Source organism: Barbus barbus (genome assembly GCF_936440315.1).
Source record: "Barbus barbus genome assembly, chromosome: 42".
In the NCBI taxonomy this organism is placed as follows: domain Eukaryota; kingdom Metazoa; phylum Chordata; class Actinopteri; order Cypriniformes; family Cyprinidae; genus Barbus; species Barbus barbus.
In genome coordinates this window covers 6,517,400-6,543,922 of record NC_136720.1, presented here as the reverse complement: position 1 = coordinate 6,543,922, position 26,523 = coordinate 6,517,400, and the positions used below count along the sequence as shown (strand labels likewise).

Genomic DNA, 26,523 nt, shown 5'->3' with positions numbered 1-26,523 from the left:
CTGCTTTTTTAGTCCAAAACAGCGGCTACCAGGGTATCAATGGAGTAAAGCGAACTTCTAATCATTTGTCAGTTTATACAGTAGAAATGATAGGAATGCTGTTGGCATTGCAGTGGATAGAGGAACACAAACCTGGGAATGTTTTAATTTGTTCTGACTCAGTTGCAGTCTTAAAGAGTTTGATATCTTTTAAATCAAGTCACCAAGATATTCTCTTTAGTATTCTACAAATTCACTCAAGAATTGTTCAAAATAAAACATTAGTCAGGTTTATTTGGGTCCCAGCACATATAGGAATAAAGGGAAATGAAGAAGTGGATAAATTAGCAAAGCAAGCATTACGGAGAGAAACAATAGAGATACAAGTCCCATTAAGTAAATCAGAGATTAAGGTTTTAATCTGGAATGAAGTGAATAAAGAATGGCAAATTAAGTGGAACAATGGGGAAAAGGGTAGATTCCTTTATAGTTTAATAAATAAAGTAAATCAAAATATAAAGTGTATAGGAAAGTCAAGGAAAGAGGAGGTCATCTATAACAGAATACTATTAGGGCATTCAAATTTAAATGGCAATCTTAAAATATTAGGGAAGCATCCAAATGGATTATGTGAATACTGTAATGTTGAAGAAACAATACCTCATGTATTTATTGATTGTAGGAAGTATGAGCAAGAAAGAGGAAGAATGATAGAACAATTAAGTAAAAATAGAAGTCAGGATTTAAATTTTAAGGTATTAATAAAATGGGCGAGTGAAGTAAACAATAAAGCTTTCTATGATTTTATTAGAGAGACGGGATTGATTAACAGAATATAAAAATCTGTTCCACACTCCGGAGCAGAAGGTGGCGGTAATGCACCTATTTTCGTTGGTTGCCAGCCGCCGTTAAAAACCAAGAAGAAGAAGAAGAAGAAGGCTGACGCGGAAATCCGAATGTCTAGCTGGTGAGAGGGCGGCATGGAAATTTCTGAAAATGACAATCTACATATCGTTATAATAAGCGTGTCATAATTTCAGACACTAGATGTTGATTCAGAGCATCTTAACTGGGTGGATACAATCTAGAAAAACAGTGTTTTCTTACTGGGCAACCTTTGAGCTAGACAAGAAAGCATGTTACGCTCATATAGTATTTTTCTCTTGAGTTGTATTATTTTGTTTCTACCACTTGGATCTGTGAATACAAAGGACTTTAACGCATTATGCTCAACATGCAGACAATTAGTCGACAATTTTGACAAGGTATGTCTGTATGTTTCTATTTATCTTTCTATTTATCTATCGATCTATCTTGAAGAAAAATAGCATCTTTAAAGCAATTAACTTTATTAAATAAAGTTTGTTAGTTATAAAATGGTAAAACAATACATTTTCCGTTCAAAACTGTGCAAAAAGTGTCTGAACGTTGTCATACCTTAGTACATGTCCATATGTGACACATGTAAACTAGAGGGAAACTGATTTCATACATAAACTACATATCATATTCGAACCAGTTATTTCTGCACAAATGGTTCAGAAAAGTGTTATTTCTTAGAGTCTCTTGCATCACTTGTTTACAAATATTACATTGATATCATATAGTATTGACATTTAGACCTGTTTAAATGTGATGTACTGTAAATGTCTGAATACTTATTAGGGTCACTTTAGATATAACGTATTCATTTTTGCCAGGGTCTGGAAAAAACAGCAAAGCAAAATTTTGGTGGTGGAAACACAGAATGGGAAGAGCGAAAACTCTCCAAATATGAATTGAGGTGAGAAGTAAGAAAATTTGATAATGTGACACACAACATCTTAAAGCAATATTTACTTGCATGCACTAATGAAATATTTAAATGCACTTCTTCTAGTTCATTATCTTGACCCAGACTGGTTGCAATTCATAAATGTGTGTGTGTGTGTGTGTGTGTGTGTGTGTGTGTGTGGTTTTTTTTTTTTTTTTTTTTTTTTTTTTTTTTTTTTTAGTGAGATTAGGTTGACGGAGATACTGGAGGGCTTGTGTGACAGCAGCAGTTTTGAGTGCAACCACATGTTGGAAGAAAATGAGGAACACTTTGAGACGTGGTGGTTCAAGAGGTCAGAAACTCAAATGGAGAATTTATAGCATAATACCTGAAGACTTCATTCTCAAGGCTGAGGTATACTTCATTTTTCTGCGTGCCGTTATGTCTTGTGCACTGTTGAATAGGCAAGCCTTTCTCAGCATACTTCATTTGACCGTGCATGGGCTGTTTTTTACTGCATCTCTGGTGGCCAGTATAAGTATACTGCTCTGAAAGACAAAGTAGCAGCATCCATATACTAGGGTAGGGTGACCAACTGTCCTGGTTCCTCCTCTCCTGTTCCTCCCAGAATTGGAAGATACAGGTGCATCTCAATAAATTAGAACGTTGTGGAACAACTCCAATTGTGAAACTCATGTATTAAATTCAGTGCACACAGACTGAAGTAGTTTAAGTCTTTGGTTCTTTTAATTGTGATGATTTAGGCTCACGTTTAACAAAAACCCACCAATTCAAACTCAACAAATCTCAACAAATTAGAATACTTCATAAAATCAATTAAAAAAAACATTTTTTGTGACTTTTTGGCCTTCTGGAAAGTGTTCATTTACTGTATATGTACTCAATACTTGGTAGGGGCTCCTTTTGCTTTAATTACTACCTCAATTCGGCGTGGCATGGAGGTGATCAGTTTGTGGCACTGCTTATATGGTATGGAAGCCCAGGTTGCTTTGATAGCAGCCTTCAGGTCATCTGCATTGTTGGGTCTGGTGTCTCATCTTCCTCTTGACAATACACCATAGATTCTCTATGGGGTTCAAGTCAGGCGAGTTTGCTGGCCAATGAAGCACAGTAACACCATGGTCATTGAACCAGCTTTTGGTACCTTTTGGCAGTGTGGGCAGGTGCCAAGTCCTGCTGGAAAGTGAAATCAGCATCTCCATAAAGCTTGTCAGCAGAAGGAAGCATGAAGTGCTCTAAAATTTCCTGGTAGATCGCTGCGTTGACTGTGGACTTCAGAAAACACAGTGGACCAACACTAGCAGATGACATGGCAGCCCAAATCATCACTGACTGTGGAAACTTCACACTGGACTTCAAGCAACATGGATTCTGTGCCTCTCCACTCTTCCTCCAGACTCTGGGACCTTGATTTCCAAATGAAATGCAAAATTTACTTTCATCTGAAAAGAGGACTTTGGACCACTGAGCAACAGTCTAGTTCTTTTTCTCCACAGCCCAGGTAAGATGCTTCTGACGTTGTCTCTGGTTCAGAAGTGGCTTGGTAGCCCTTTTCCTGTAGACGTCTGAGCGTGGTGACTCTTGATGCACTGACTCCAACTTCAGCCCACTCCTTGTGAAGCTCTCACAAGTGTTTGAGTTAGCTTTGCTTGACCGTATTCTCAAGATTGCAGTCATCCCTGTTGCTCGTGCACCTTTTCCTACCCAAATTCTTCCAATCAACTTTGCATTTAATATGCTTTGATGCAGCACTCTGTGAACAGCCACACCTTTTAGTAATGACCCTCTGTGATTTACCCTCTCTGTGGAGGGCGTCAATGTTCGTCTTCTGGATCATTGCCAAGTCAGCAGTTTTCTCCATTATTGTGGTTTCAAAGAACAAGAGATGCCCGGAATTTATACTGTAGGGATGGTCATTAATTGAAACTCAAATGTAAATATTCTAATATTTTGAGATACAGATTTTTGACATTCATGAGCTGTAAGCTCTAATCTTCAAAATTAAAACACAAACTTTTGAAGTGATTTACTTTACATGCAATGAATCTAAAATATATGAAAGTTTCACTTTTTGAAATAACTTGGAAGAAAAAATGAACTTTTTCACAACATTGTAATTTATTGAGATGCACCTGTATGTGCATAAGGACAGTCTGTGTGGATCCTCTTGATGACATAATTTATGCCTTGCACACTGTGCGATACAATATGGCACGCAGACAATGTCTGTATACTTTGGGCTTCAGTCTCATTGTTGAAAGTATCCATTTAATCAAATTAATAAAAAGAAATCTAACTTTTCTATCTTGTTTGCATTTTTGTTGCAGGAAAACAAAACACCCTGATCTGTTCAAGTGGTTTTGTATAGAGACCAACAAACTGTGCTGTCCAAAAGGCTTATTTGGTCCTGACTGCAACAGTAAGTGAACTAAGTGTTGAATTAACACATTTTTAATAAATATACAAATGCTTAGCCAAAGCATTGCAAGTCCACAGTCCTTTGTAGATATTTAACGTGTTTTTGCATTACTGTGACCGTAACAAACTACAGCATTGAAGAGGGACAACACAATTAGTACTTACAATTCTCTGTTCCATTAAACTTGATTCACGTAGCCAGCTATAAGCTATGGAGCCCTTAAGGGGACGTGCTGATGGAAATCATTGAGATTGAGGAAGCTATATTGCAGTGCTTTTGCATGCAAAATTGACTGGGGTAATGCAATCCTTTTACTATCAAAAACAAAACTTTTTTTTTTTTTTTTTTTTTTTTTTAAACAAATGCAAAGTTTCTTGGGGTAACGTAAGCATTGTGTGAGGGAATGCAAAAAGTAATTTTTCCTCTTGTTACATTTCACACTGACTACCACAGATTTTCAAACCAATATGGAAATAAAGCTTACCACTGAAAATCAGCTTAAAAAGTTGGTTGATGGAACTCCATCCTTATGTCTTCTGTTGCACCCCTTTACGGCAACACTGTGAATCCAATGCATACAGTATATGCTTTGTACAAGGCATTGTGCTGTGATTATAGAACACATGGATTTAAGCTTGTAAAGCTAGAAGCATTTCCATTCATGTACACGCATTGTTGCAGACTTTAAGGCACTGTTTTGAGATTATGAAAATTTGTAAAATTGTCTTTTGTTTTGCATTATTTTAAGCTTGCATTGGAGGAGCTGACAAACCATGCCATGGTAACGGCAAATGTGATGGAGATGGAACAAGGGCTGGAAATGGGAAGTGCAGTTGTGATGAGGGATATGAAGGGGAGTTGTGTCTGGACTGCAGTGATGGTTATTTTAGTGCACAGAGGAATGATACATTCTCCTTGTGCAAAGGTACACATCAAATAAACTTGATGAACATCTTATGTTTCATAGTTATTACTAGGGGTGTGCAGTGGAGCTAATATCTGTATTTGTAGCAGTCTAAAAAAAATTTGTATCCGTATTCTGATAAAACTAGAAATAGGGGAGACTTCACTGGGAGTTCGTAAAATTACATTAGAAGTCTGTTTTAAATGTAGTTTTGTCTCTTTTATAGCTTTCATTTGACAGACATGCCTTGTTGTATAAAAGATAATGTGTATATACAGGTGCATCTCAGAAAATTTGAATATGGTGAAAAGTTCTTTTTTTTTTTTTCTTGTAACTTATTTCAAAAAGTGAAATTTTCATATTTTAGATTCATTACATGTAAAGTAAAACACTTCGTTTTTTTTTTTGATGATTAGAACTTACAGCTCATGAAAGTCAAAAATCAGTATCTCAAAATATTAGAATATTTCCTGATCAATCAAAAAAAAAAGGATTTGCAAAACAGAAAAGTTCAAGTTCTTTAAAGTATGTTCATTTATGCACTCAATACTTGGTCTGGGCTCCTTTAGCACAAATTCCAGCATCAGTGAGGTGTGGCATGGAAGCGATCAGCCTGTGGCACTGCTGAGGCACTATTGAGCCTTCAGCTCATCAGGATTGTTGGATTGACTGTTTCTCATCTTTCTCTCGAAAATATCCCATAGATTCCATATGGGGTTCAGGTCAGGCATGTTGGCTGGCCAATCAAGCACAGTAATATCATGGTCAGCAAAGCACTTGGAAGTGGTTTTGGCACTGTGAGCAGGTGCTAAAATCCCGCTGGAAAAGGAAATCAGTATCTCCATAAAGCTTGTCAGCAGATGGAAGCATAAAGTGCCCTAAAATTTCCTGGTAGACGGCTGCATTGACTTTGGACTTGATAAAACGCAATGGACCAACACCAGCAGAAGACCCCAAATCATCACTGACTTCGGAAACTTCACACTGGACTTGGACCTTGATTTCCAAATGAAAAGCAAAATTTACTTTTATCTGAAAAGAGGACGTTGGACCTCTGAGCAACAGTCCACTTCTTTTTCTTCTCAGCCCAGGAAAGACGATTCTGTCGCTGTTTCTATTTCAGAAGTGGCTTTGTAGCCCTTTTCCTGAAGATGTCTGAGCGTGGTGACTCCAGCTTCAGTCCACTCCTTGTTAAGCTCTCCCAAGTGTTTGAATCGGCTTTGCTTGACCGTATTCTCAAGCTTGCGGTCATCCCTGTTGCTTGTGCACATTTTCCTACCCAATTTCTTCCTTCCAGTCAACTTTGCATTTAATATGCTTTGATACAGCACTCCTTGAACAGCCACCCACAAGAGTAATGACCCTCTGTGACTTACCCTCTTTGTGGAGGGTGTCAATGATCGTCTTCTGGACCATTGCCAAGTCAGCAGTGTTCCCGATTATTGTGGTTTCAAAGAACAATTCACCATATTCAAATTTTCTGAGCTGCACCTGTATATCAATATATGCCAATATTATTCTTGTTGTTGTTGTTGTTGTTTATTTTTTCAGAAGAACTTTGTTTACAGTGTTATGTCTGGACAATTGTCCACAACCTCAAATACTTTTTCTGAAATAGTTAGAGAATAATATTCAGTGGCTGAAAACTACAAATAACTCTTACTATGCATAATACAAATCTGAACAAATAGAAAATACATTAAATTATGGACCCGCTCTAAAAGAAATTGAGACAGAACGTATATCACATCGATTTTACATGATTCCGTATCTTAATTCATATTACTTAAGCTCTGATTTCTGAAAGACAGCAACACTGCTATTTTATTTGCAATTGTGCTGTTCATTTTATTCAAAGAGTTTGCATTCATTCAATTTACACACCCGTTCTGTAGTGAATTTAGAAGTTTATGTATAATATTGTAGTATCCCTGGCTCACCTGTTATCCAGCAAGCACAAGTCGTGACAAATATTTTTTTCTATTATTTGTTAGAATTCATTATTCGTTTTTAAGCTATTGTCTGTTCCTTTCCAAATGAGGTATTCAGCTTTGAGCACACCCCCTAGTTATAATATTTGTTATATCCATATACGCTGGGGTCTAAAAGTCTAAGACCACCTTGAAAATATAGATTTCAAATCGGAAATCTGGAAGAATTTTGAGAAATCTAAAAAAACAAACAAACAAAATTGTTATTTGAAATGTAAGATTTTGAGATCATATATAATTTTTGACATTTATTTTTTATTTTTTGAGAGTGTCATGAATCTTGTGTTGGCTGCACTGGAGGAACCAATCAGGATTGTAAAGAATGTAGGAATGGCTGGGAGAAAGACCAAGAAGGAGCATGCATTGGTAAGAAAATAAATAATAATTTAAATGCCTGAAAAACACATGGAAAATAATAAAACTTTAAAATCCTTTAACATAGTGAAGTCATTTACATAGTGAATGCATTTTAATAGTTCTGTTCTAAAATATTTCATGGTGTAGATATAGATTAGGGATAGTTTGCAGTCATCCTTTCATTATTCTGACCAGTTTGTTTATGTTTGACACTCCTATACTATTTATCTAATAGGTATTGTGTTTTTCTTATTGGAGACATTTTTACAACAATTTGTACACAATTATATTATAACACAATCTGTTTGTTCAAAGTATTGTTTTCTGACATCCCAATTGAAAAGCACCTCTGAACTCTTTGGGTGAAGGAATAAGAAAAGAAAAAAGAAAATTATTTGCCTTTGTTCCAGCTGCAGATTTCACCCAGGAACCACCTTTCACAGATTTTGTTGTCCTATTAGTCTCAGAACATCTCCTGGTAGTGGGCCAGTGGTCATGGACATCTTGCCACCTCTGCAACTCCCATCTTACATTCCCATCCAGACATTCCTTCTTTACAAGTCTGATGCAGTACAATGGCTTAACCACTTTCTACCCTTATTGTCAAACTCGGCTCCTGGAGGGCCAGTGTCCTGCAGAGTTTAGCTCCTGCAGTTTAACTCTGCAGGACAGTGGTCCTCCAGGAGCTGAGTTTGATACCACTGTTTTAACACTTTTTCTTATCGATGCCAGAAACATACTATTCCTGCGCCAAGGTGGTCTTGCAGCTAGCCAACATGTGTTGTGAGTTTGACCTTGAAGCCTCGTGGGGGGACAGTTATCCTCTGTGGCGTACCACCACAATTGGTGGTTACTCTGATTACTTGGCTTTAGTAGGCTGTTGCAGATGGATTCAACATCCTTGCTGTTGCTGGCTTACTGCTCTAATCAGATCTCCTTCTTCTGTCCTACTCCTATCACCACCATTGCTTTCCTCTGCCTCCTAGAGGCTGCTGACCACCATTTAGGGCTAAGACATTCCTGCCTGGGTTCTTCTAAAAATCTGTTGGTGCTTCAATCGCAAAGCTTTGGCCTTTGTTGGCCTTGCACCTGCATTAACCTGACAGCTTTTGCAACCACATCGGGCGATGATAGTGTAAATTAGTAACGCCATACTTTGAATATTCCTGAAAGATGACACAATTTTATCCAAGACTATATTCCAGAAAGAAAGGTTTGCTTATCATCACATACTGTATATCTAAAACTCTCAGCTGATTAACCCAAAAAATGCTTGCTCAAGGCATGCCAGTTCCAAAACTGCAAGTAAATTTAGTCAACCCAGAGTATGTTCATGGTGAAGGCATTTTTAACAGAGTGCCAAATCAATAATTATAGAAACAGACTCTAATAAGAAGCACACTACATTCTTAGTGCAAATATTTGATCTTTTAATCAGTTTTTATTAATATGAAAAATAATTGTTTTTTTTTTAATGCAAATTATGAATAAAAAAAGTAAGCTTGATTGTACTAAAAACTCTATCTCAGTCTGTGCTCGCAAAGATAGTATGGCTGTATAAGTCTTTTTGTTTAGCCATGTAGTATGTTGAGATTTCTTTTTCTATAATAAAAATACATATGATTTATCATGTAGAAAATGTTCCGGGGTCCGGGGGAAAAGTCTCGGGGTCAGAAAACCTTAAAATAATTTCAAAGAGCACCTACTTCACCACATGTTGTTTGGAAGGGTTTCAAGAAAAATTCTCCTTGTTCATCCAAAAACAAACTCCAGCATATTCAGCTATCAGACACGTCTGGAACTTCAAATGGGACTGGCTTCTATGATCAGATGAAACTAAAAAATTTGCTTTTTAGCAGCAAACACTCAAGATGGGTTTGGTGAACATAGGGATAAAAAGTGCCCCATGTGTACAATGAAATATACTGCTGTATTTTTGATGTTGTGAGCCTATATTTCTGCTGGAGATGCTGGACATCTTGTTTAGACACATGGCATCATGGATTATATCAAATACCAACAGATAAAAAAATCAAAAAGTGACTGGCTCTGTTAGAAATCTTATAATGGGCCATGTTTGGATCTTCCAACCGTACAATAATCCAAACACAAACCTCAAAACAACAAAAAAATTGGTCACTGAGCACAAAACCAAGCTTCTGCTATGACCATTCCAGTCCTCTGACCTGAACCCAGTAGAAAATGAGTGGGGTGAACTGAAGAGAAGTACCAACATGGAGCTGGGAATCTAAAGGATCTGGAGTGATTCTGGATGAAGGAATGATCTCTGATCTCTTTCCAGGTGTTCTCTAACCTCATGAGGCATTATAGGTGAAAATTTAGAGTTGTTAAACTGGCAAATGGAGGTTTCAAAAAGTATTGAATAAAAGGGTGCCGTTAATTGTGTCCAATGTGTATTAGAGAAAAACATTTATTTCATAATGATATTTCACCCCATTTTAAATTGTTATTATCAAATAAAAGGTTAGATTTGTGGGGGGGGGGTTTAATAAAGAGCAAAAGAACTGACAATGCAGATTAATTTTCACAGCCTTCTTTGATCATATTTACCAAGGGTGCCGATATTTTTGGCCATGACACTATATATATATATATATATATATATACATTATATATATATATATATATATATACACATTATATATATATATATATATATATATATATACACATTATATATATGTATATACAGTATCTCACAGAAACGAGTACACCCCACACATTTTTGTAAATATTTTATTATATCTTTTCATGTGACAGCACTGAAAAAATGACACTTTGCTACAATGTAAAGTAGTGAGTGTACAGCTTGTATAACAGTGTAAATTTGCTCTCCCCTCAAAATAACTCCATACACAGCCATTAATGCCTAAACCACTGGCCACAAAAGTGAGTACATCCCTAAGTGAACATGTCCAAATTGGGCCCAGAGTGTCAATATTTTGTGTGGCCACCATTATTTTCCAGCACTGCCTTAACCCTCTTGGGCATGGAGTTCACCAGGGCTTCACAGGTTGCCACTGGAGTCCTCTTCCACTCCTCCATGACGACATCATGGAGCTGGTGGATGTTAGAGGCCTTGCACTCCTCCACCTTCCGTTTGAGGAAGCCCCACAGATGCTCAATAGGGTTTAGGTCTGGAGACAGGCTTGGCCAGTCCATCACCTTTACCCTCAGCTTCTTTAGCAAGGCAGTGGTCATCTTGTAGGTGTGTTTGGGTTCGTTATCATGTTGGAATACTACCCTGCGGCCCAGTCTCTGCTTCAGTATGTCACAGTACATGTTGGCATTCATGGTTCCCTCAATGAACTGTGGTCTCCAGTACCGGCAGTACTCATGCAGCCCCAGACCATGACACTCCCACCACCATGCTTGACTGTAAGCAAGACACACTTGTCTTTGTAATCCTCACCTGGTTGCCGCCACACACGCTTGACACCATCTAAACCAAATAAGTTTATCTTGGTCTCATCAGACCACAGGACATGGGTCCAGTAATCCATGTCCTTAGTCTGCTTGTCTTCAGCAAACTGTTTGCGGGCTTTCTTGTGCATCATCTTTAGAAGAGGCTTCCTTCTGGGACGACAGCCATGCAGACTAATTTGATGCAGTGTGCGGCGTATGGTTTGAGCACTGACAGGCTGACCCCCCCACCCCTTCAACCTCTGCAGCAATGGTGGCAGCACTCATATGTCTATTTCCCAAACACAACCTCTAGATATGACGCTGAGCATGTGCACTCAGCTTCTTTGGTCGACCATGTCGAGGCCTGTTCTGAATGGAACCTGTCCTGTTAAACTGCTGTATGGTCTTGGCCACCGTGCTGCAGCTCCGTTTCAGGGTCTTGGCAATCTTCTAGCCAACGCCATCTTTATGTAGAGCAACAATTCTTTTTTTCAGATCCTCAGAGTTTGCCATGAGGTGCCATGTTGAACTTCCAGTGACCAGTATGAGAGAGTGAGAGCGATAACACTAAATTTAACACACCTGCTCCCCATTCACACCTGAGACCTTGTAACACTAACGAGTCACATGACACCAGGGAGAGAAAATGGCTAATTGGGCCCAATTTGGACATTTTCACTTAGGGGTGTACTCCCTTTTGTGTCAAGCGGTTTATACCTTAATGGCTGTGTTGTTATTTTGAGGGGACAGCAAATTTACACTGTTATACAAGCTGTATACTCGCTACTTTACATTGTATCAAAGTGTCATTTCTTCAGTGTTGACATGAAAAGATATAATAAAATATTTACAAAAATGTGAGGGGTGTACTCCCTTCTGTGAGATACTGTGTGTGTGTATGTGTGTGTGTGTGTGTGTGTGAGACCCTGGACCACAAAACCAGTTATAAGGGTCAATTTTTCAAAATTGACATTTATACATCATCTGAAAGCTGAATAAGTTTTCCATTGATGTATGGCTTGTTAGGATCGGACAATATTTGGCTGAGATACAACTATTTGAAAATCTGTAATCTGAGGGTGCAAAAAAATTCTAAAAACTGAGAAAATTGCCTTTAAAGTTGTCTAAATGAAATTCTTAGCAATGCATATTACTAATCAAAAATTAAGTTTTAATATATTTACGGTAGGAAATTTACAAAATATCTTCATGGAACATGGTCTTTACTTAATGTCCTAATGATTTTTGGCATAAAAGAAAAATAGATAATTTTGACCCATACAATGTATTTTTGGCTATTGCTACAAATATACCCCAGCGACTTAAGACATGTATGTGTGTGTGTGTGTATATATATATATATATATATATATATATATATATATATATATACATACACAGTGTGTACGGAAAGTATTGAGACCCCCTTAAATTTTTCACAGTTCATTTTTTTCCTCATTAATGTACACACAGCACCCCATATTGACAGAAAAACACAGAATTGTTGACATTTTTGCAGATTTATTAAAAAAGAAAAACTGAAATATCACATGGTCCTAAGTATTCAGACCCTTTGCTCAGTATTTAGTAGAAGCACCCTTTTGATCTAATACAGCCATGAGTCTTTTTGGGAAAGATGCAACAAGTTTTTCACACCTGGATTTGGTGATCCTCTGCCATTCCTCCTTGCAGATCCTCTCCAGTTCTGTCAGGTTGGATGGTAAACGTTGGTGGACAGCCATTTTTAGGTCTCTCCAGAGATGCTCAATTGGGTTTAAGTCAGGGCTCTGGCTGGGCCATTCAAGAACAGTCACGGAGTTGTTGTAAAGCCACTCCTTCGTTATTTTAGCTGTGTGCTTAGGGTCATTGTCTTGTTGGAAGGTAAACGTTCGGCCCAGTCTGAGGTCCTGAGCACTCTGGAGAAGGTTTTTGTCCGTTCAGGCAGTTCCTTTGACCTCATGATTCTCATTTGCTCTGACATGCACTGTGAGCTGTAAGGTCTTATATAGACAGGTGTGTGGCTTTCCTAATCAAGTCCAGTCAGTATAATCAAACACAACTGGACTCAAATGAAGGTGTAGAACCATCTCAAGGATGATCCGAAGAAATGGACAGCACCTGAGTTAAATATATGAGTGTCACAGCAAAGGGTCTGAATACTTAAGACCATGTGATATTTCAGATTTTCTTTTTTAATAAATCTGCAAAAATGTCAACAATTCTGTGTTTTTCTGTCAATATGGGGTGCTGTGTGTACATTAATGAGGGAAAAAAATGAACTTAAATGATTTTAGCAAATGGCTGCAATATAACAAAGAGTGAAAAATTTAAGGGGGTCTGAATACTTTCCGTACCCACTGTAAATATATGTGTATATATATAAATATACATAAATTATAAAGCACTATTATAAACTATAGCCATGTTTATTTTACTGTTTTTTTACTTATTTAATTCTTAACTCACACAAAGTGGACCTGCATTTAAAGTTTTTTTTTGTTTGTTTTTTTTGCAACAGGACCGTGTGTATGTTTTTACGATATATATGAATTATGTGTTGTGAGCTTTAGTGACAATTCAAGTACTTTGTGCATTAACTGTACATTTTTGCTTATTTTGATATGTATTTCTAAGGCCCATACATTTGTCTTTACCTGTATTGGTCCTGTGTTTTTCCATTACAGACATCAATGAATGCACCATAGAGCCAATTCCATGCAAAGATAACCAATACTGCCTAAACACGGATGGATCTTTCTCCTGTAAAGGTTTGTTTAAATACAGTGTTAGCAAAGATTAATTTTAATTTGGAAACCCATATGAAATTACCAAAATCTAATTTCATGTTATGAGAAATTTTATTTCACAACAACAATACATTTTGATATAGCTATTTATTTTATTTTTGTTATTAAAAATATCACTTACTGCTCTTGACTGAATCAGTTTTGAATCTTTAGAAAGAATCAGTTCATATTTGATTCATTCAGTGAAGACTATTCAGTGTTTTGCTTATACACATGCTGTGTGTGAGTACCGCATTGAGTTCTTTTTCACTCCCTATTGCATTTAAAAACTTTATTAAACATCTTGCACATCCCGAATTCGCAATTGCATGCTGTCTGAGACAGCAAAATCTCTAACAATGGATACTTTATACCATCATCACGGTATATACAGTCATACACAAATAAGTACTGAGTAATATTAATTTCCAACATTTGATTACTGTAGGTTTAGGATTAAGGTTAGTAACTGTCAATTATGCATAAATAAATTGTTACTTTTATTTTATATCCCAGAATGTGATATCAGATGCTCTGGTTGCAAAGGACCTGGTGCAAGTAACTGCCTCACCTGTGCTGATGGCTATAAGGATGAAGAAAGCACCTGCACAGGTATCACTTTTCTTTAGGGAAGAGCTTGAATGGCAGTGACGAGAGTTTTTGCTCTTTCATGTGCTTGTAGATATGTGAGCAACTGATGCAGTGTATATACCAGGAACACTGGGAGTGTGTGGATGAAGGAAGCCTTATGTGATGCTATACTAAATACTAAATAGAGCACTGTTTTTAAACAGCTCATCCAGAAATGAAAATTCAGTAACACTTTAAATTAGGGAACACTGTTCACTATTAACGAGTTGCTTATTAGCATATATGTTACAAGCATACTGGCTGTTTATTAGTACTTATGCAGAATTATATGTGCTTCATTCAAGATTCAAGATTTTTATTTGTCACATACACAATTATACAGAGTATAACCAGCAATGAAATGTAGGTCAGGTCTGCTCGAAGGACAGTGCAATTATAAAGTATACAAATATTAAGAAAAAGAAAAGAATAAAATAAAAGATAAAAATATAAATATAAATGTGCGGGTCAGTATGTTGTCGACTTAAATAGTAATAAGAGGAATGTGCAAAAAGTTGTACAGGGTATTTAATTAGCAGCAATATGACGTAGAAAAAATTATGAATAGCTTATTGATATGGTGATATTTACATGGAGTCATGTGATGTTATGACACAGAGTTAGAATTTAGGAGCCTGATGGCCTGGGGGAAGAAGCTCCTTCTAAGTCTCTCAGTTTTTGCCATCAGGCTACGGAAGCGCTTGCCAGATGGAAGCAAAGTGAATAGTCGGTTACCAGGGTGATTTGAGTCCTTGACGTATGCTTCATTAACGTATTCTAGATCCCTTAACCCTACACCATACCTAAACATAACAACTACATTACTAATATCAATAAGCTATGGAAGCCCGTTTCCGCCACTGAATAAAAAATAAAAAAGGTAATTGCGACTTTTTATCTCACAATTTTTTTTTCTCAGAATTGCATGATACAAATTCGCAATTCTGACTTTTTTTCTCAGAATTGCATGATATAAACTCGCAATTCTGACTTTTTTTCTCAGAATTGCGAGATATAAAATCACAATTGCGAGTTAAGTCAGAATTGTGAGTCGCAATTCTGAGAACATATTCGTTTGTTTTTTTCCCCCTTCAAAATTGGACTTCATAACTCGCAATTGCGAATTTATATCGCAATTTTGAGAAAAAAAGTCAGAATTGCGAGGAAAAAAAAAGTCTTTATATCTTTACATCTTTATCTTTATATCCTCTAACTTTATATCTCGCAATTCTGACTTTATAACTCGCAATTGCGAGTTTATATCTCACAATTCTGTGGAAAAAAAAGGTCAGAATTGTGAGAAAGTCGCAATAACCTTTTTTTATTTCATATTCAGTGGCGGAAACGGGCTTCCATAATAAGCAGCAAATTTCGAGTTTATTGAGGGAAACTTGCAAAAAGAAAAGAAGGCCTTTACATGCAGATCCATTTTGTTTGAGTTAAGAATAAAATAAATAAATAACAGTTAAATAAACATCGTTATATTTTGTAATAGTATACACACAAAACACTTACTGTATATCTTAATCATAAAGCAATATTATAAAATATAGCAATGTTTATTTTACTGTTATTTTATTCCTAAGTCGCACAAAGTAGATCTACATTTAAAAAAAAAAAATTATCTTGCATCAGGACGTGTGTGTGTGTTTTGGATCGTAAACCTTAAGTGACAATTCAAGTACTTTATGCGTTAACTAACTAACTTCATGCATTTTTGGCTATTTATGCATTTCTAAGGCCCATAGATTTGTCTTTACCTATATTGGTCCTGTGTTTTTCTATTACAGACATCAATGAATGCACCGAAGATCTAGCTCTGTGCAAAGATAACCAATACTGCCTAAATACTGATGGTTCTTTCTCCTGTAAAGGTTTGTTTCAAATGCAGTGTTAACACAAAGATTTGTTTTATTTTGGTAACCTTTTATGTGTCATTGTAACAGTGTAATTACACAAATAAGTAATGAGTAATATTAATTTCCAACATGTGCTTAGTGTAGGTTTAGGGTTAGCTTAGTGTTAGTAACTGTAAATGATGCATAATTACGTCAAACAAGGACACTGTAAAATTAAATTTTACCCTTATTTTATACCCCAGAATGCGATACCAGATGCTCTGGTTGCAAAGGACCTGGTGCCAATAACTGTCTCACCTGTGCTGATGTCTATAAGGATGAAGAAGGCACCTGCACAGGTATCACTTTTCATCGGGGAATAGCTTGAATGGCAATGACTGTAGTTTTAGGTCTTTCGTGTGCTTGTGGATATGTGAGCAACTGGAGGCAGTGTATACACCAGGAACACCAAGATTGTGTTAAGATTAATTTTTATGTGACGGTGTGCTACTGGTTTTAGAGCACATTCTAGTAAATGAAAATACACTGTTTACACAGCTCATCCAGAAATGAAAATTCACTTTAGAATAGGGAACACCTATTTACTAGTAACTAGTTGCTTTTTGGCAACTAGTTACTAGCATACTGGCTGTTTATTAGTACTTATAAACAGGGGAGCTCCCCTGCTTATAAAGCACATTTTATTCTGCCTTGTTCTACATGAAAATATTCTAGATCCCTTAACCCTACCTACCTTAACATAGCTACCACAAACCTTATTTACTATCAGAGGCAGACAGTAGTGAAGTATTTTTACTCTGCTGTAAAAGTACTTTTCAAGTGTCTAAGTTTAAATATTTCTCTTTAGAAAACATTCCAAAGCATAATATTGTACTTTTTACTGCACTACGTTTCATATTAAATATCATTTAATACTTAATTACATTAGAAATCTAGTACTTGAGTGAAGTAAAAATACTTCACTACTGTCCACCTCGGTTTACTATCAATAAGCAGCAAATTAGGAGTTTATTGAGGGGGAAACTAGTAAATATCCATAAATCGATCCATGCTGCTTATCCGGAACCGGGTCGCTGTGGCAGAAGGCTGAGTAAGGATGCATTTTCCATTGGCACTTTCTCCAGCTCATCCTGGTTGATTCCAAGGCGTTATAATCCCTCCATCATGTCCTGGGTTTTCCTGGGGTCAGTTCCCAGTTGGACATGCCCAGAACACCTCTACTGGAAAGCATCCAGGAGGCATCCTGACCAGATGCCTGAACCAATCTCGACTAGCTCCTTTCAACTCGGAGAAGCAGCAGCTCTACTCCGAATCTCTCCCGGATGTCCAAGCTTTACATCCTTTCTCTAGGGGGCATCCTAGACACCCTATGGAGAAAACTCATTTCAGCTGCTGGTACCCATAATCTCGTTCTTTCTGTCATTACCCAGAGCTCATGATCATAGGTGAGGTTTGGAATGTTGATCGACTGGTAAATTGAGAGCTTCGCCTTCAGGTTTAGCTCTCTCTTCACCATAACAGCCCAGTACAGCGGCCGCATTACTGCTGCCACTGCATCAATCCTCCTGTCAATGTCATGCTCCAACCTACCTTCACATGTGAACAAGACCCCAGTATACTTCAACTCCTTTACTTAGGGAAGCAACTCACTCTCTGCCCGAAGTGTGCAATACACCCTTTTCCTGCGCAGAACCATGGCCTCAGATTTAGAGGTGCTCATTTCCACTAGTTCACACTCAACAGCAAACTGCCCAAGTAAATGCTGAAGGTCACAGCTTAGTGAACAGGTTTAACAATCATCCGGAATATCTTTTTTCAGCACTCTGACATAGGCTTTCCCTGGCAGACTGAGAAGTGGGATCCCTCTATAATTGGAGCTAGAGGTCGGCCGATAGTGGATTTTTACCAATACGTATAATTGAGTTGGACCACACTGGCCGATAACTGATTAATCAACTGATAATTAATTTCCAAGACCGTGGCATCGAGTCAGGGATTGGTCAATATTCCCACCCCCACTTGCTCACCCTGAGCAACACCAGAGAAGGAGAGAGTCCAATCCCTATCCAGGAGTTTGGTTCCAGAGCTGTGCATAGAAGCGAGGCCAATTACATCTAGCTGGTAATGCCCAACCTCCCACATTAACATCAGCTCCTTTCCCAGGTCACATTCCATGTACGAAAAGCTAGTTTCTGCAGCCAAAAGCTAGTCCTCCTTGTCTAACCAATCTAACCAATGAGATGGACCCATGACGACATGGGTCAGAGCCCGGGCAGGGTCTCACTGTTCTTTTTCATCAAATCTAATAGTGAATGTGTTCCATAATCTGAATTGTTACAGAAAATTCTGTAATCATTTACTTAGCCTTATGTTGTTCCAAACCCATGTAGTTTTGTTCTGCAGAACACAAATTGTGATCATTTAAAGTGCCCCATTATACCCCATTATTACCTTTCATGTAGTGTGTGATCTTTGAAACTTTGCAGACCTTTTGCATTCACAAACAGATATATCAATGATTATTTATTAAAGATGGGGCAGTACCCACTTTGGTGTGGAACGCTCCCGTACTTTTGTTGTTTTTGTTTGTTTGTTCTGTGTTTAGTCATTTTCCTACTGTCAGTTTTACCAGAGACGAACTACTGGACATAAGGCAACACACACCGGACAATTTTTTTCCGGTTTTTGATTATTCAGACGCTTTGTTGGATGTTTTGGTCGGAGGGGCAGCGGTCCTAGTCAAACGCGCGCTCAGACGGAAAAGAGGGAAGCGCGCCGGCGCGCTGGTTAAACTCCGCGAACGCGGAAGCGTCTCCCTGAACGCAGCAGAGAAAAGAGTCCATTGTTGGGATGGCTGAGGTCCTTCACTATCTTCCTGGCCCTGGCCAGGCACCGCTTGCTGTAGATGTCCTGCAGGTCAGGGAGCTCGGTGTGAATGGTACGTTCCACTGAACGCACCACCCTCTGGAGGGCTCGTCTGTCCTGCATAGTGCAGTTCCCGAACCAGGAAGTGATGCTGCCCGTCAGGACGCTCTCGATGGTGCAGGTGTAAAAAGTCTTAAGCACCCGAGAGGGAAGTCTAAAGTCCCTTAAGCGTCTCAGATGGTACAGACGCTGCCTGGCCTTCTTCACCAGGGTGCTGGTATGACAGGACCAAGTCAAGTCCTGCGTGATGTGAACACCCAGGTATCTGAAGCACCTGGGTGTTCAGTAATGCATGGATACGTATTGTATGTTTCAGTAATGCATGGATACGTATTGTACGTTTATTTACGCTTTGATTTGAATGGAAACAGCGTATCCATGCGTTACTGATGACAGAGAATAGCGTATGCACTTTGAGTCCATCGGATGATCTCCAAAATGGCGTTACGCTGACACAGAGAGACAGAGAGGTGACGAATTGTTGAATAAATGTCGTTATTTTCATTTTCCATGCGTACAAAAGTATTCTCGTCGCTTCATAAAATTCAGATTGAACCACTGATGGCAGATGGACTATGTTGACGATGTTTTTTTATACTTTTATAAAAATAACACACACCGGACAATTTTTTTCCGGTTTTTGATTATTCAGACGCTTTGTTGGATGTTTTGGTCGGAGGGGCAGCGGTCCTAGTCAAACGCGCGCTCAGACGGAAAAGAGGGAAGCGCGCTGGTTAAACTCCGCGAACGCGGCTTCCGAACTGCGCTCCCAAGCATTCATCTAGCGAATCTCCGATCCCTTCCTAACAAAATGGATGAACTACTTCTCCTCACCCACACAAATAAGGACTTTACAAACTCTGCTGCATTGTGCTTCACTGAAACCTGGCTGAGTGAAAACATCCCGGATAACATGCTTCATTTGCCTGGATATCAGCTGTTCAGATCAGACCGCATCACGGAGCTAACGGGGAAAACGAGAGGTGGTGGACTATGTTTCTACATAAATGAAGGTTGGTGTTCAGATGTAACAACTCTGAAGAAGATGTGTTCTCCTAATTTGGAGGCCTTCTTCATAAACTGTAAGCCGTTCTATTCACCCCGAGAGTTTTCCTCCTTCATTCTCGTGAATGTGTACGTGCCTCCGGACGCGTGCGTGAGCGCCGCGATGCAACAGCTGGCTGAACAAATATCTGAAACAGAGCAAAGGTACCCGGACTCTTTTTTAATCATTCTTGGAGATTTTAATAAAGCAAATCTCTCCCGCGAACTGCCAAAATACAGACAGCACGTTACATGTCCCACCAGAGACATAAATATATTGGATCATTGTTACACAATAATTAAAGATGCATATCACTCTGTCCCACGGGCAGCTCTGGGGCTCTCTGATCACTGTTTGGTTCATCTCATACCGACCTATAGGCAAAAACTCAAATCTTCGAAGCCTGTATTAAGAACCGTTAAGAGATGGACTAATGAAGCAGAGCAAGATTTAAAAGCTTGTTTTGACCTCACTGATTGGACTGTTTTTGAAGCCGCTGCCACCGATCTGGATGAACTCACAGAGACTGTAACATCATATATCAGTTTCTGTGAGGATATATGCATCCCCACCAGGACATTCTTATCATTCAATAATGATAAACCGTGGTTTACTGGGAAACTCAAACAGCTTCGTCAGGCCAAAGAGGACGCTTACAGAAGTGGGGATAAAATCTTGTATAACCAGGCCAGGAACAGACTAACAAAGGAGATCAGAGTGGCTAAAAAGAACTACTCTGAGAAGTTGAAAAAAGAACTTTCAGCCAACGATCCGGCGTCGGTATGGACTGGTCTGAGGAACATCACCATGTACAAGACACCACCCCCACAGTCTGTGGAGAATCAACAACTGGCTGACGATCTCAATGTGTTTTACTGCCGATTTGAAAAGGCCAGATTGACACCCAGCACCCGCTCTGATCTGCACTTCACACATTCACCTTCCCCCCCTGCAACCCCCCTTACTCCCTCCCCCACCATTCTACCTGCGTTTAAAGTCTGTGTAGAGGATGTGAACCGGGTCTTCAGAAAACAGAAATCTAGGAAAGCTTCAGGACCAGACGGTATTTCACCTGCCTGTCTAAAAGTCTGTGCTGACCAACTGGCCCCCATCTTTACACAAATCTTCAACAGATCTCTGGAGCTGTGTGAAGTTCCCCGCTGCTTCAAACGCTCCACCATCATTCCCGTCCCCAAAAAGCCCAAAATCACTGGACTTAATGACTACAGACCTGTCGCACTCACGTCTGTGGTCATGAAGTCACTTGAGAGACTGGTCCTGGCCTACCTGAAGGACATCACTAGACCCTTGCTGGATCCTCTTCAGTTTGCCTATAGAGCAAACAGGTCTGTGGATGACGCTGTCAATATGGGACTGCATTACATCCTGCAACACCTCGACAAACCTGGGAATTATGCAAGGATCTTATTTGTGGACTTCAGCTCGGCCTTCAATACCATCATACCTGACCTTCTCTCAGACAAACTGAGACAGCTCTCTGTGCCCTCCTCCATCTGTCGGTGGATCACCAGCTTCCTGACAGACAGGCAGCAGCTAGTGAGACTGGGCAAACTCACATCCAGGACTCTCACCATCAGCACTGGCGCCCCTCAGGGTTGCGTTCTCTCCCCACTGCTCTTCTCCCTCTACACGAATGACTGCACATCAAAGGACCCCTCTGTCAAGCTCCTGAAGTTTGCGGACGACACTACAGTCATAGGCCTCATCAAGGATGGTGACGAGTCTGCTTACAGACAGGAAGTTGAGCAGCTGGCTGTCTGGTGCAGTCTTAACAACCTGGAGCTGAACACGCTCAAAACTGTGGAGATGATAGTGGACTTCAGGAGAAACCCCCCTGCTCTCCCCCCACTCACCATCATGAACAGCACTGTGACTTCAGTAGAGTCATTCAGATTCCTGGGCACCACCATCTCCCAGGACCTGAAGTGGGACAATCACATTGACTCTATTGCGAAAAAGGCCCAGCAGAGGCTGTATTTCCTCTGCCAGCTAAGGAAGTTCAACCTGCCTCAGGAGCTGCTGAAACAGTTCTACTCTGCAATCATCGAGTCTGTCCTATGTTCTTCTATAACTGTTTGGTTTGGTTCAGCTACCAAAACAGACATCAGAAGACTACAACGGACAGTTAGGACTGCTGAGAGAATTATCGGTGCCCCTCTGCCCAGCCTCCAAGAACTTTACACCTCCAGAGTGAGGAAAAGGGCTAAGAAAGTCACTCTGGACCCCTCACACCCAGCTCACTGTCTCTTTGTACTGTTGCCCTCTGGCCGGCGCTACAGATCACTGAGCACCAGAACAGCCAGACACAAGAACAGTTTTTTCCCCCAGGCCGTATCCCACCTGAACAACACATAACACACCCCGGTACTGTACATCTGTAAATAACCCATCAAACCTTCATCTGCACATAGGACACATGCACATTCACAGTTCTGTCTATGGTCATGTCTCTTTTCTGTATATTTTTATTTTATTACTATTGTTATTCTTAATTATTGTATATTCTCTTCATTAGTGTTCTTTATCACCTTAATTATATGTTGTCTGCACTATGTTTGTACTTTCTGTACTGGAAGCTTATAACACCAAGACAAATTCCTTGTGTGTGCAAACACACTTGGCAATAAAGCTCTTTCTGATTCTGATTCTGATTCTGATTCTGATTTATTTGGACCATCTTGTTCTTATGCTTCACAACTTCTAAGTATGATTAATTATTTCTGTATGCAAAATATATACTCCAGAAGGTTCAAAATGCATAGTTTTGTTGCATACGGTAGCACCTGTAGCCATCTGTGTGGAGTGTGGAGCAAGATTTGTTTCGCAAACTTTTATGCAAGTAATTCATGATAGTGCTTGGTTAACATACTGTTATTGTTTTGGTAAGCATTTACTATTCAGCTGTTATTACTGTTCGTATGAAGTTGCTCAGGAAGGTTCAGGAGCTGACATTCAGATATAGTATAGTTTTGTTTTCCAGTGGTAAATCAATCACAACAGACCCAGCCATCTGACCAATCGGAGCAGAGAAGGCACTCAGAAAAGAGACTGTATCTTTAAACAAATCATTTTAGACACTGTGAGAAAAGAACTGATGCTACAGTGTATGTTATAAGGGGAAGCAGTTTCATTATTGCAGTGATTAATGTTACTGGCATGCTATATGTTGGCAACAATTCTTTGAACCCTAACTGATGCACCTTGATAATTGATGAACCCTAAAATGAATGCAATTCTTTATAAATGCTGTGATGTTGCATAAGGATGCTGGTACAATGCCATGACAAATTCACACTGTGATCAAATCTAAAGCTAGTGTAGTTGGGTTGTACCACCATTGAGGACCTTTTCAGAGGACAATCAACATTTTATACTAGTTATATCAACAAATTATACAAGTTATAGTAAGAGGACAGATTTACACCCTATAAATAAATTCTTAACTCCCCATTGTTACACAGAAATTCATACTTTTGTAATATTGTATTTGTGTGTGTGTGTGTGTGTGTCATCAGAAGAGAATAAGGAAGTGCCTGCCTTTGATTCTGATGGTTCCCAAATTGGTGACTCACCCGAAAAACATGAGGACCTCTGAAGTCATATGGCTTGAATGCAGAAAACAGGACACAATATTTGCCTAGGGACCACTAATGTCTGCAGTGTATAAATACTGTTTATTATTCTTCTGGAACAATCAAGAGTGAAAGGCACTTAAAGAAACAGCACTTTTTAATTTGTGGAACATGTTTTTGCAGTAGACGTGGTCACCACTTTCTCAGTAAGCAACATTATACTTAAAGGGATACTCCACCCCAAAATACAAATTTTGTCATTAATCACTTACCCCCATGTCGTTCCAAACCCGTAAAAGCTTCGTTCGTCCTGGGAAACACAATTTAAGATATTTTGGATGAAAAACGGGAGGCTTGTGACTGTCCCATTGACTGCCAAGTAAATTATACTGTCAAGGCACAAAAAAGTATAAAAAACATGCCATCAGTGGTTCAATCTGAATTTTATGAAGTGATGATAATACTTTTTGTACGCAAAGAAAATAAAAATGACATTTATTCAACAATTCGTCACCTCCCTGTGTCATCGTAGCGCCATTGTGCGTACGCTATTCTCGGTCATCAAATTCAAATTCAAATTTTATTTGTCACATACATATACATACATAGTACTACATGTAGTGAAATGTATTGTACGACTGTCCAACAAATTGTCCAACAAAATTAAGAAAAACCTCAAGTTTACAAAATACAAATAGAAAAAGTACAGTAAACATATATACAGAAATAAACTAGCAATAAAATAAAATAAAAAATAGATATGAAGAATAAAAATAGAATATGATTCTAGATAGATTCTATAAAAAGTAAAGTGTATGTCAGTGATAAAGTGTCCGTGTGCTGTGCAGTAAAGTGTATAAGTGAGTAAAAGGAATACTAAAGACAAAAGACAAATGGTATGTAAGTCCCACTCATTTATCCTTACGTAACCTTCTACAAATTAGTGTAGATTGTATTTGAAAGTGTGCAAAGTGGAAGTGTGGGGTGATGTGCTTAGAGTGGAGAGTGGTTAAGACTCCGAATGGCCTGCGGGAAGAAGCTCCTCCTCATTCTCTCTGTGTTCGCCTTCATGGAGCGGAAGCGTCTCCCTGAACGCAGCAGAGAAAAGAGTCCATTGTTGGGATGGCTGAGGTCCTTCACTATCTTCCTGGCCCTGGCCAGGCACCGCTTGCTGTAGATGTCCTGCAGGTCAGGGAGCTCGGTGTGAATGGTACGTTCCACTGAACGCACCACCCTCTGGAGGGCTCGTCTGTCCTGCATAGTGCAGTTCCCGAACCAGGAAGTGATGCTGCCCGTCAGGACGCTCTCGATGGTGCAGGTGTAAAAAGTCTTAAGCACCCGAGAGGGAAGTCTAAAGTCCCTTAAGCGTCTCAGATGGTACAGACGCTGCCTGGCCTTCTTCACCAGGGTGCTGGTATGACAGGACCAAGTCAAGTCCTGCGTGATGTGAACACCCAGGTATCTGAAGCACCTGGGTGTTCAGTAATGCATGGATACGTATTGTATGTTTCAGTAATGCATGGATACGTATTGTACGTTTATTTACGCTTTGATTTGAATGGAAACAGCGTATCCATGCGTTACTGATGACAGAGAATAGCGTATGCACTTTGAGTCCATCGGATGATCTCCAAAATGGCGTTACGCTGACACAGAGAGACAGAGAGGTGACGAATTGTTGAATAAATGTCGTTATTTTCATTTTCCATGCGTACAAAAGTATTCTCGTCGCTTCATAAAATTCAGATTGAACCACTGATGGCAGATGGACTATGTTGACGATGTTTTTTATACTTTTTTGTGCCTTGACAGTGTAATTTACTTGGCAGTCAATGGGACAGTCACAAGCCTCCCGGTTTTCATCCAAAATATCTTAAATTGAGTTCTGAGGACGAACGAAGCTTGGTTTGGAACGACATGGGGGTAAGTGATTAATGACAAAATTAGCTTTTTGGGGTGGAGTTATCCCTTTAAGATACTGTACATTCACAGCTCTTTTTTTTTTTTTTACTTCTATGCCCCCCCCCCCCCCCCCCCCCCCCCCCCCATTTTTGTTGTTTGTTTGTCTTGAAAGTGAAATAAAATCAAGATTGAAAAAATTATCAATTGTTTCTTTTTTTTTTTTTGGTGATTTGTATTTTTATTTGAAATAATAACATTACAAATGTTGGATGACAGCATAAGTACCAAGAAAGAAGAGAAATTAAAGAAAATAAAAAAATTACAGGGAACAAAACACACAAGTACAGTAAGTGATTAATACTTCAGGGTAACTGAAAAGGAACATACAAATAAACACCAGCAGCAAATTACCACACCGGATAATGCATCATTAATTTAAAACAATTCTTTTAGAGCTTGGGCTATACTACTCCAATAAGTGACAGTTTGTATTCTAGCCCCATTAATCCTAGCAGTGCTGCATTCTAAACAAACAATATAATGAAAAAACAGCAACCAGAATCTTCTAGGAGCCATGTCAGGTGTGAACCACTGCTGTGTAATTGTTTTTTTAGCAGCAGTGAAACCGGACATTAACAATCTTCTCTGAACTAATGTAAAGTATCCTTGTCTTATGTTGTTAAATGATGATTCTTCCTATAGGAGCAAGGTCAAACTGCAACTTTGTGATGTGTTTTAGTACTTGAACTACGTTTCCAAAAATTGGATATGACTGAACAGTCCCAAAACATATGCAAAAAAGTACCTTTGGAGTTATTGTTACACAGACTGCAATTAGGATTTGATGAGAGTTTCATCACGTATTGCTTATATCGGGTACAATACATTTTGTGTACTGTTTTGAAATGAATAAGAATGTGCGAGGGGTTTTTG

The 26,523-nt window shown here is 39.0% G+C and overlaps 1 protein-coding gene across 2 annotated transcripts; it reads left to right on the top strand.

Annotated features, from left to right (window-relative positions):
* Nucleotides 1-886: 886 nt before the first annotated feature.
* Nucleotides 887-25,781, top strand: LOC306861152 (cysteine-rich with EGF-like domain protein 2). 2 transcript variants are annotated; one of them, XR_013783453.1, is made up of 12 exons: nt 887-1,244; nt 1,680-1,762; nt 1,974-2,084; nt 4,081-4,172; nt 4,921-5,097; nt 7,335-7,433; nt 13,535-13,618; nt 14,153-14,248; nt 16,057-16,140; nt 16,368-16,463; nt 25,501-25,611; nt 25,763-25,781. XR_013783453.1 is itself a non-coding variant. In XM_079403261.1 (11 exons), the coding sequence occupies exons 1-11, from the start codon at nt 1,116-1,118 to the stop codon at nt 23,709-23,711; spliced, it is 1,131 nt and encodes a 376-aa protein (XP_079259387.1). In that variant the 5' UTR covers nt 887-1,115; the 3' UTR covers nt 23,712-24,424. The 2 variants fall into 2 exon arrangements, 1 of the variants encoding a protein (XP_079259387.1); XM_079403261.1 differs by lacking the exons at nt 25,501-25,611; nt 25,763-25,781 and adding an exon at nt 23,632-24,424.
* Nucleotides 25,782-26,523: the final 742 nt, after the last annotated feature.

Coding starts and splice junctions, on each gene's coding strand:
- LOC306861152 (XM_079403261.1), top strand. CDS start 1,116: ATGTTACGCTCATATAGTATTTTTCTCTTGAGTTGTATTATTTTGTTT. Junction 1,763..1,973: donor CTCTCCAAATATGAATTGAG/GTGAGAAGTAAG, acceptor TTTTTTTTTTAG/TGAGATTAGGTTGACGGAGA. Junction 2,085..4,080: donor GAGACGTGGTGGTTCAAGAG/GTCAGAAACTCA, acceptor TTTTTGTTGCAG/GAAAACAAAACACCCTGATC.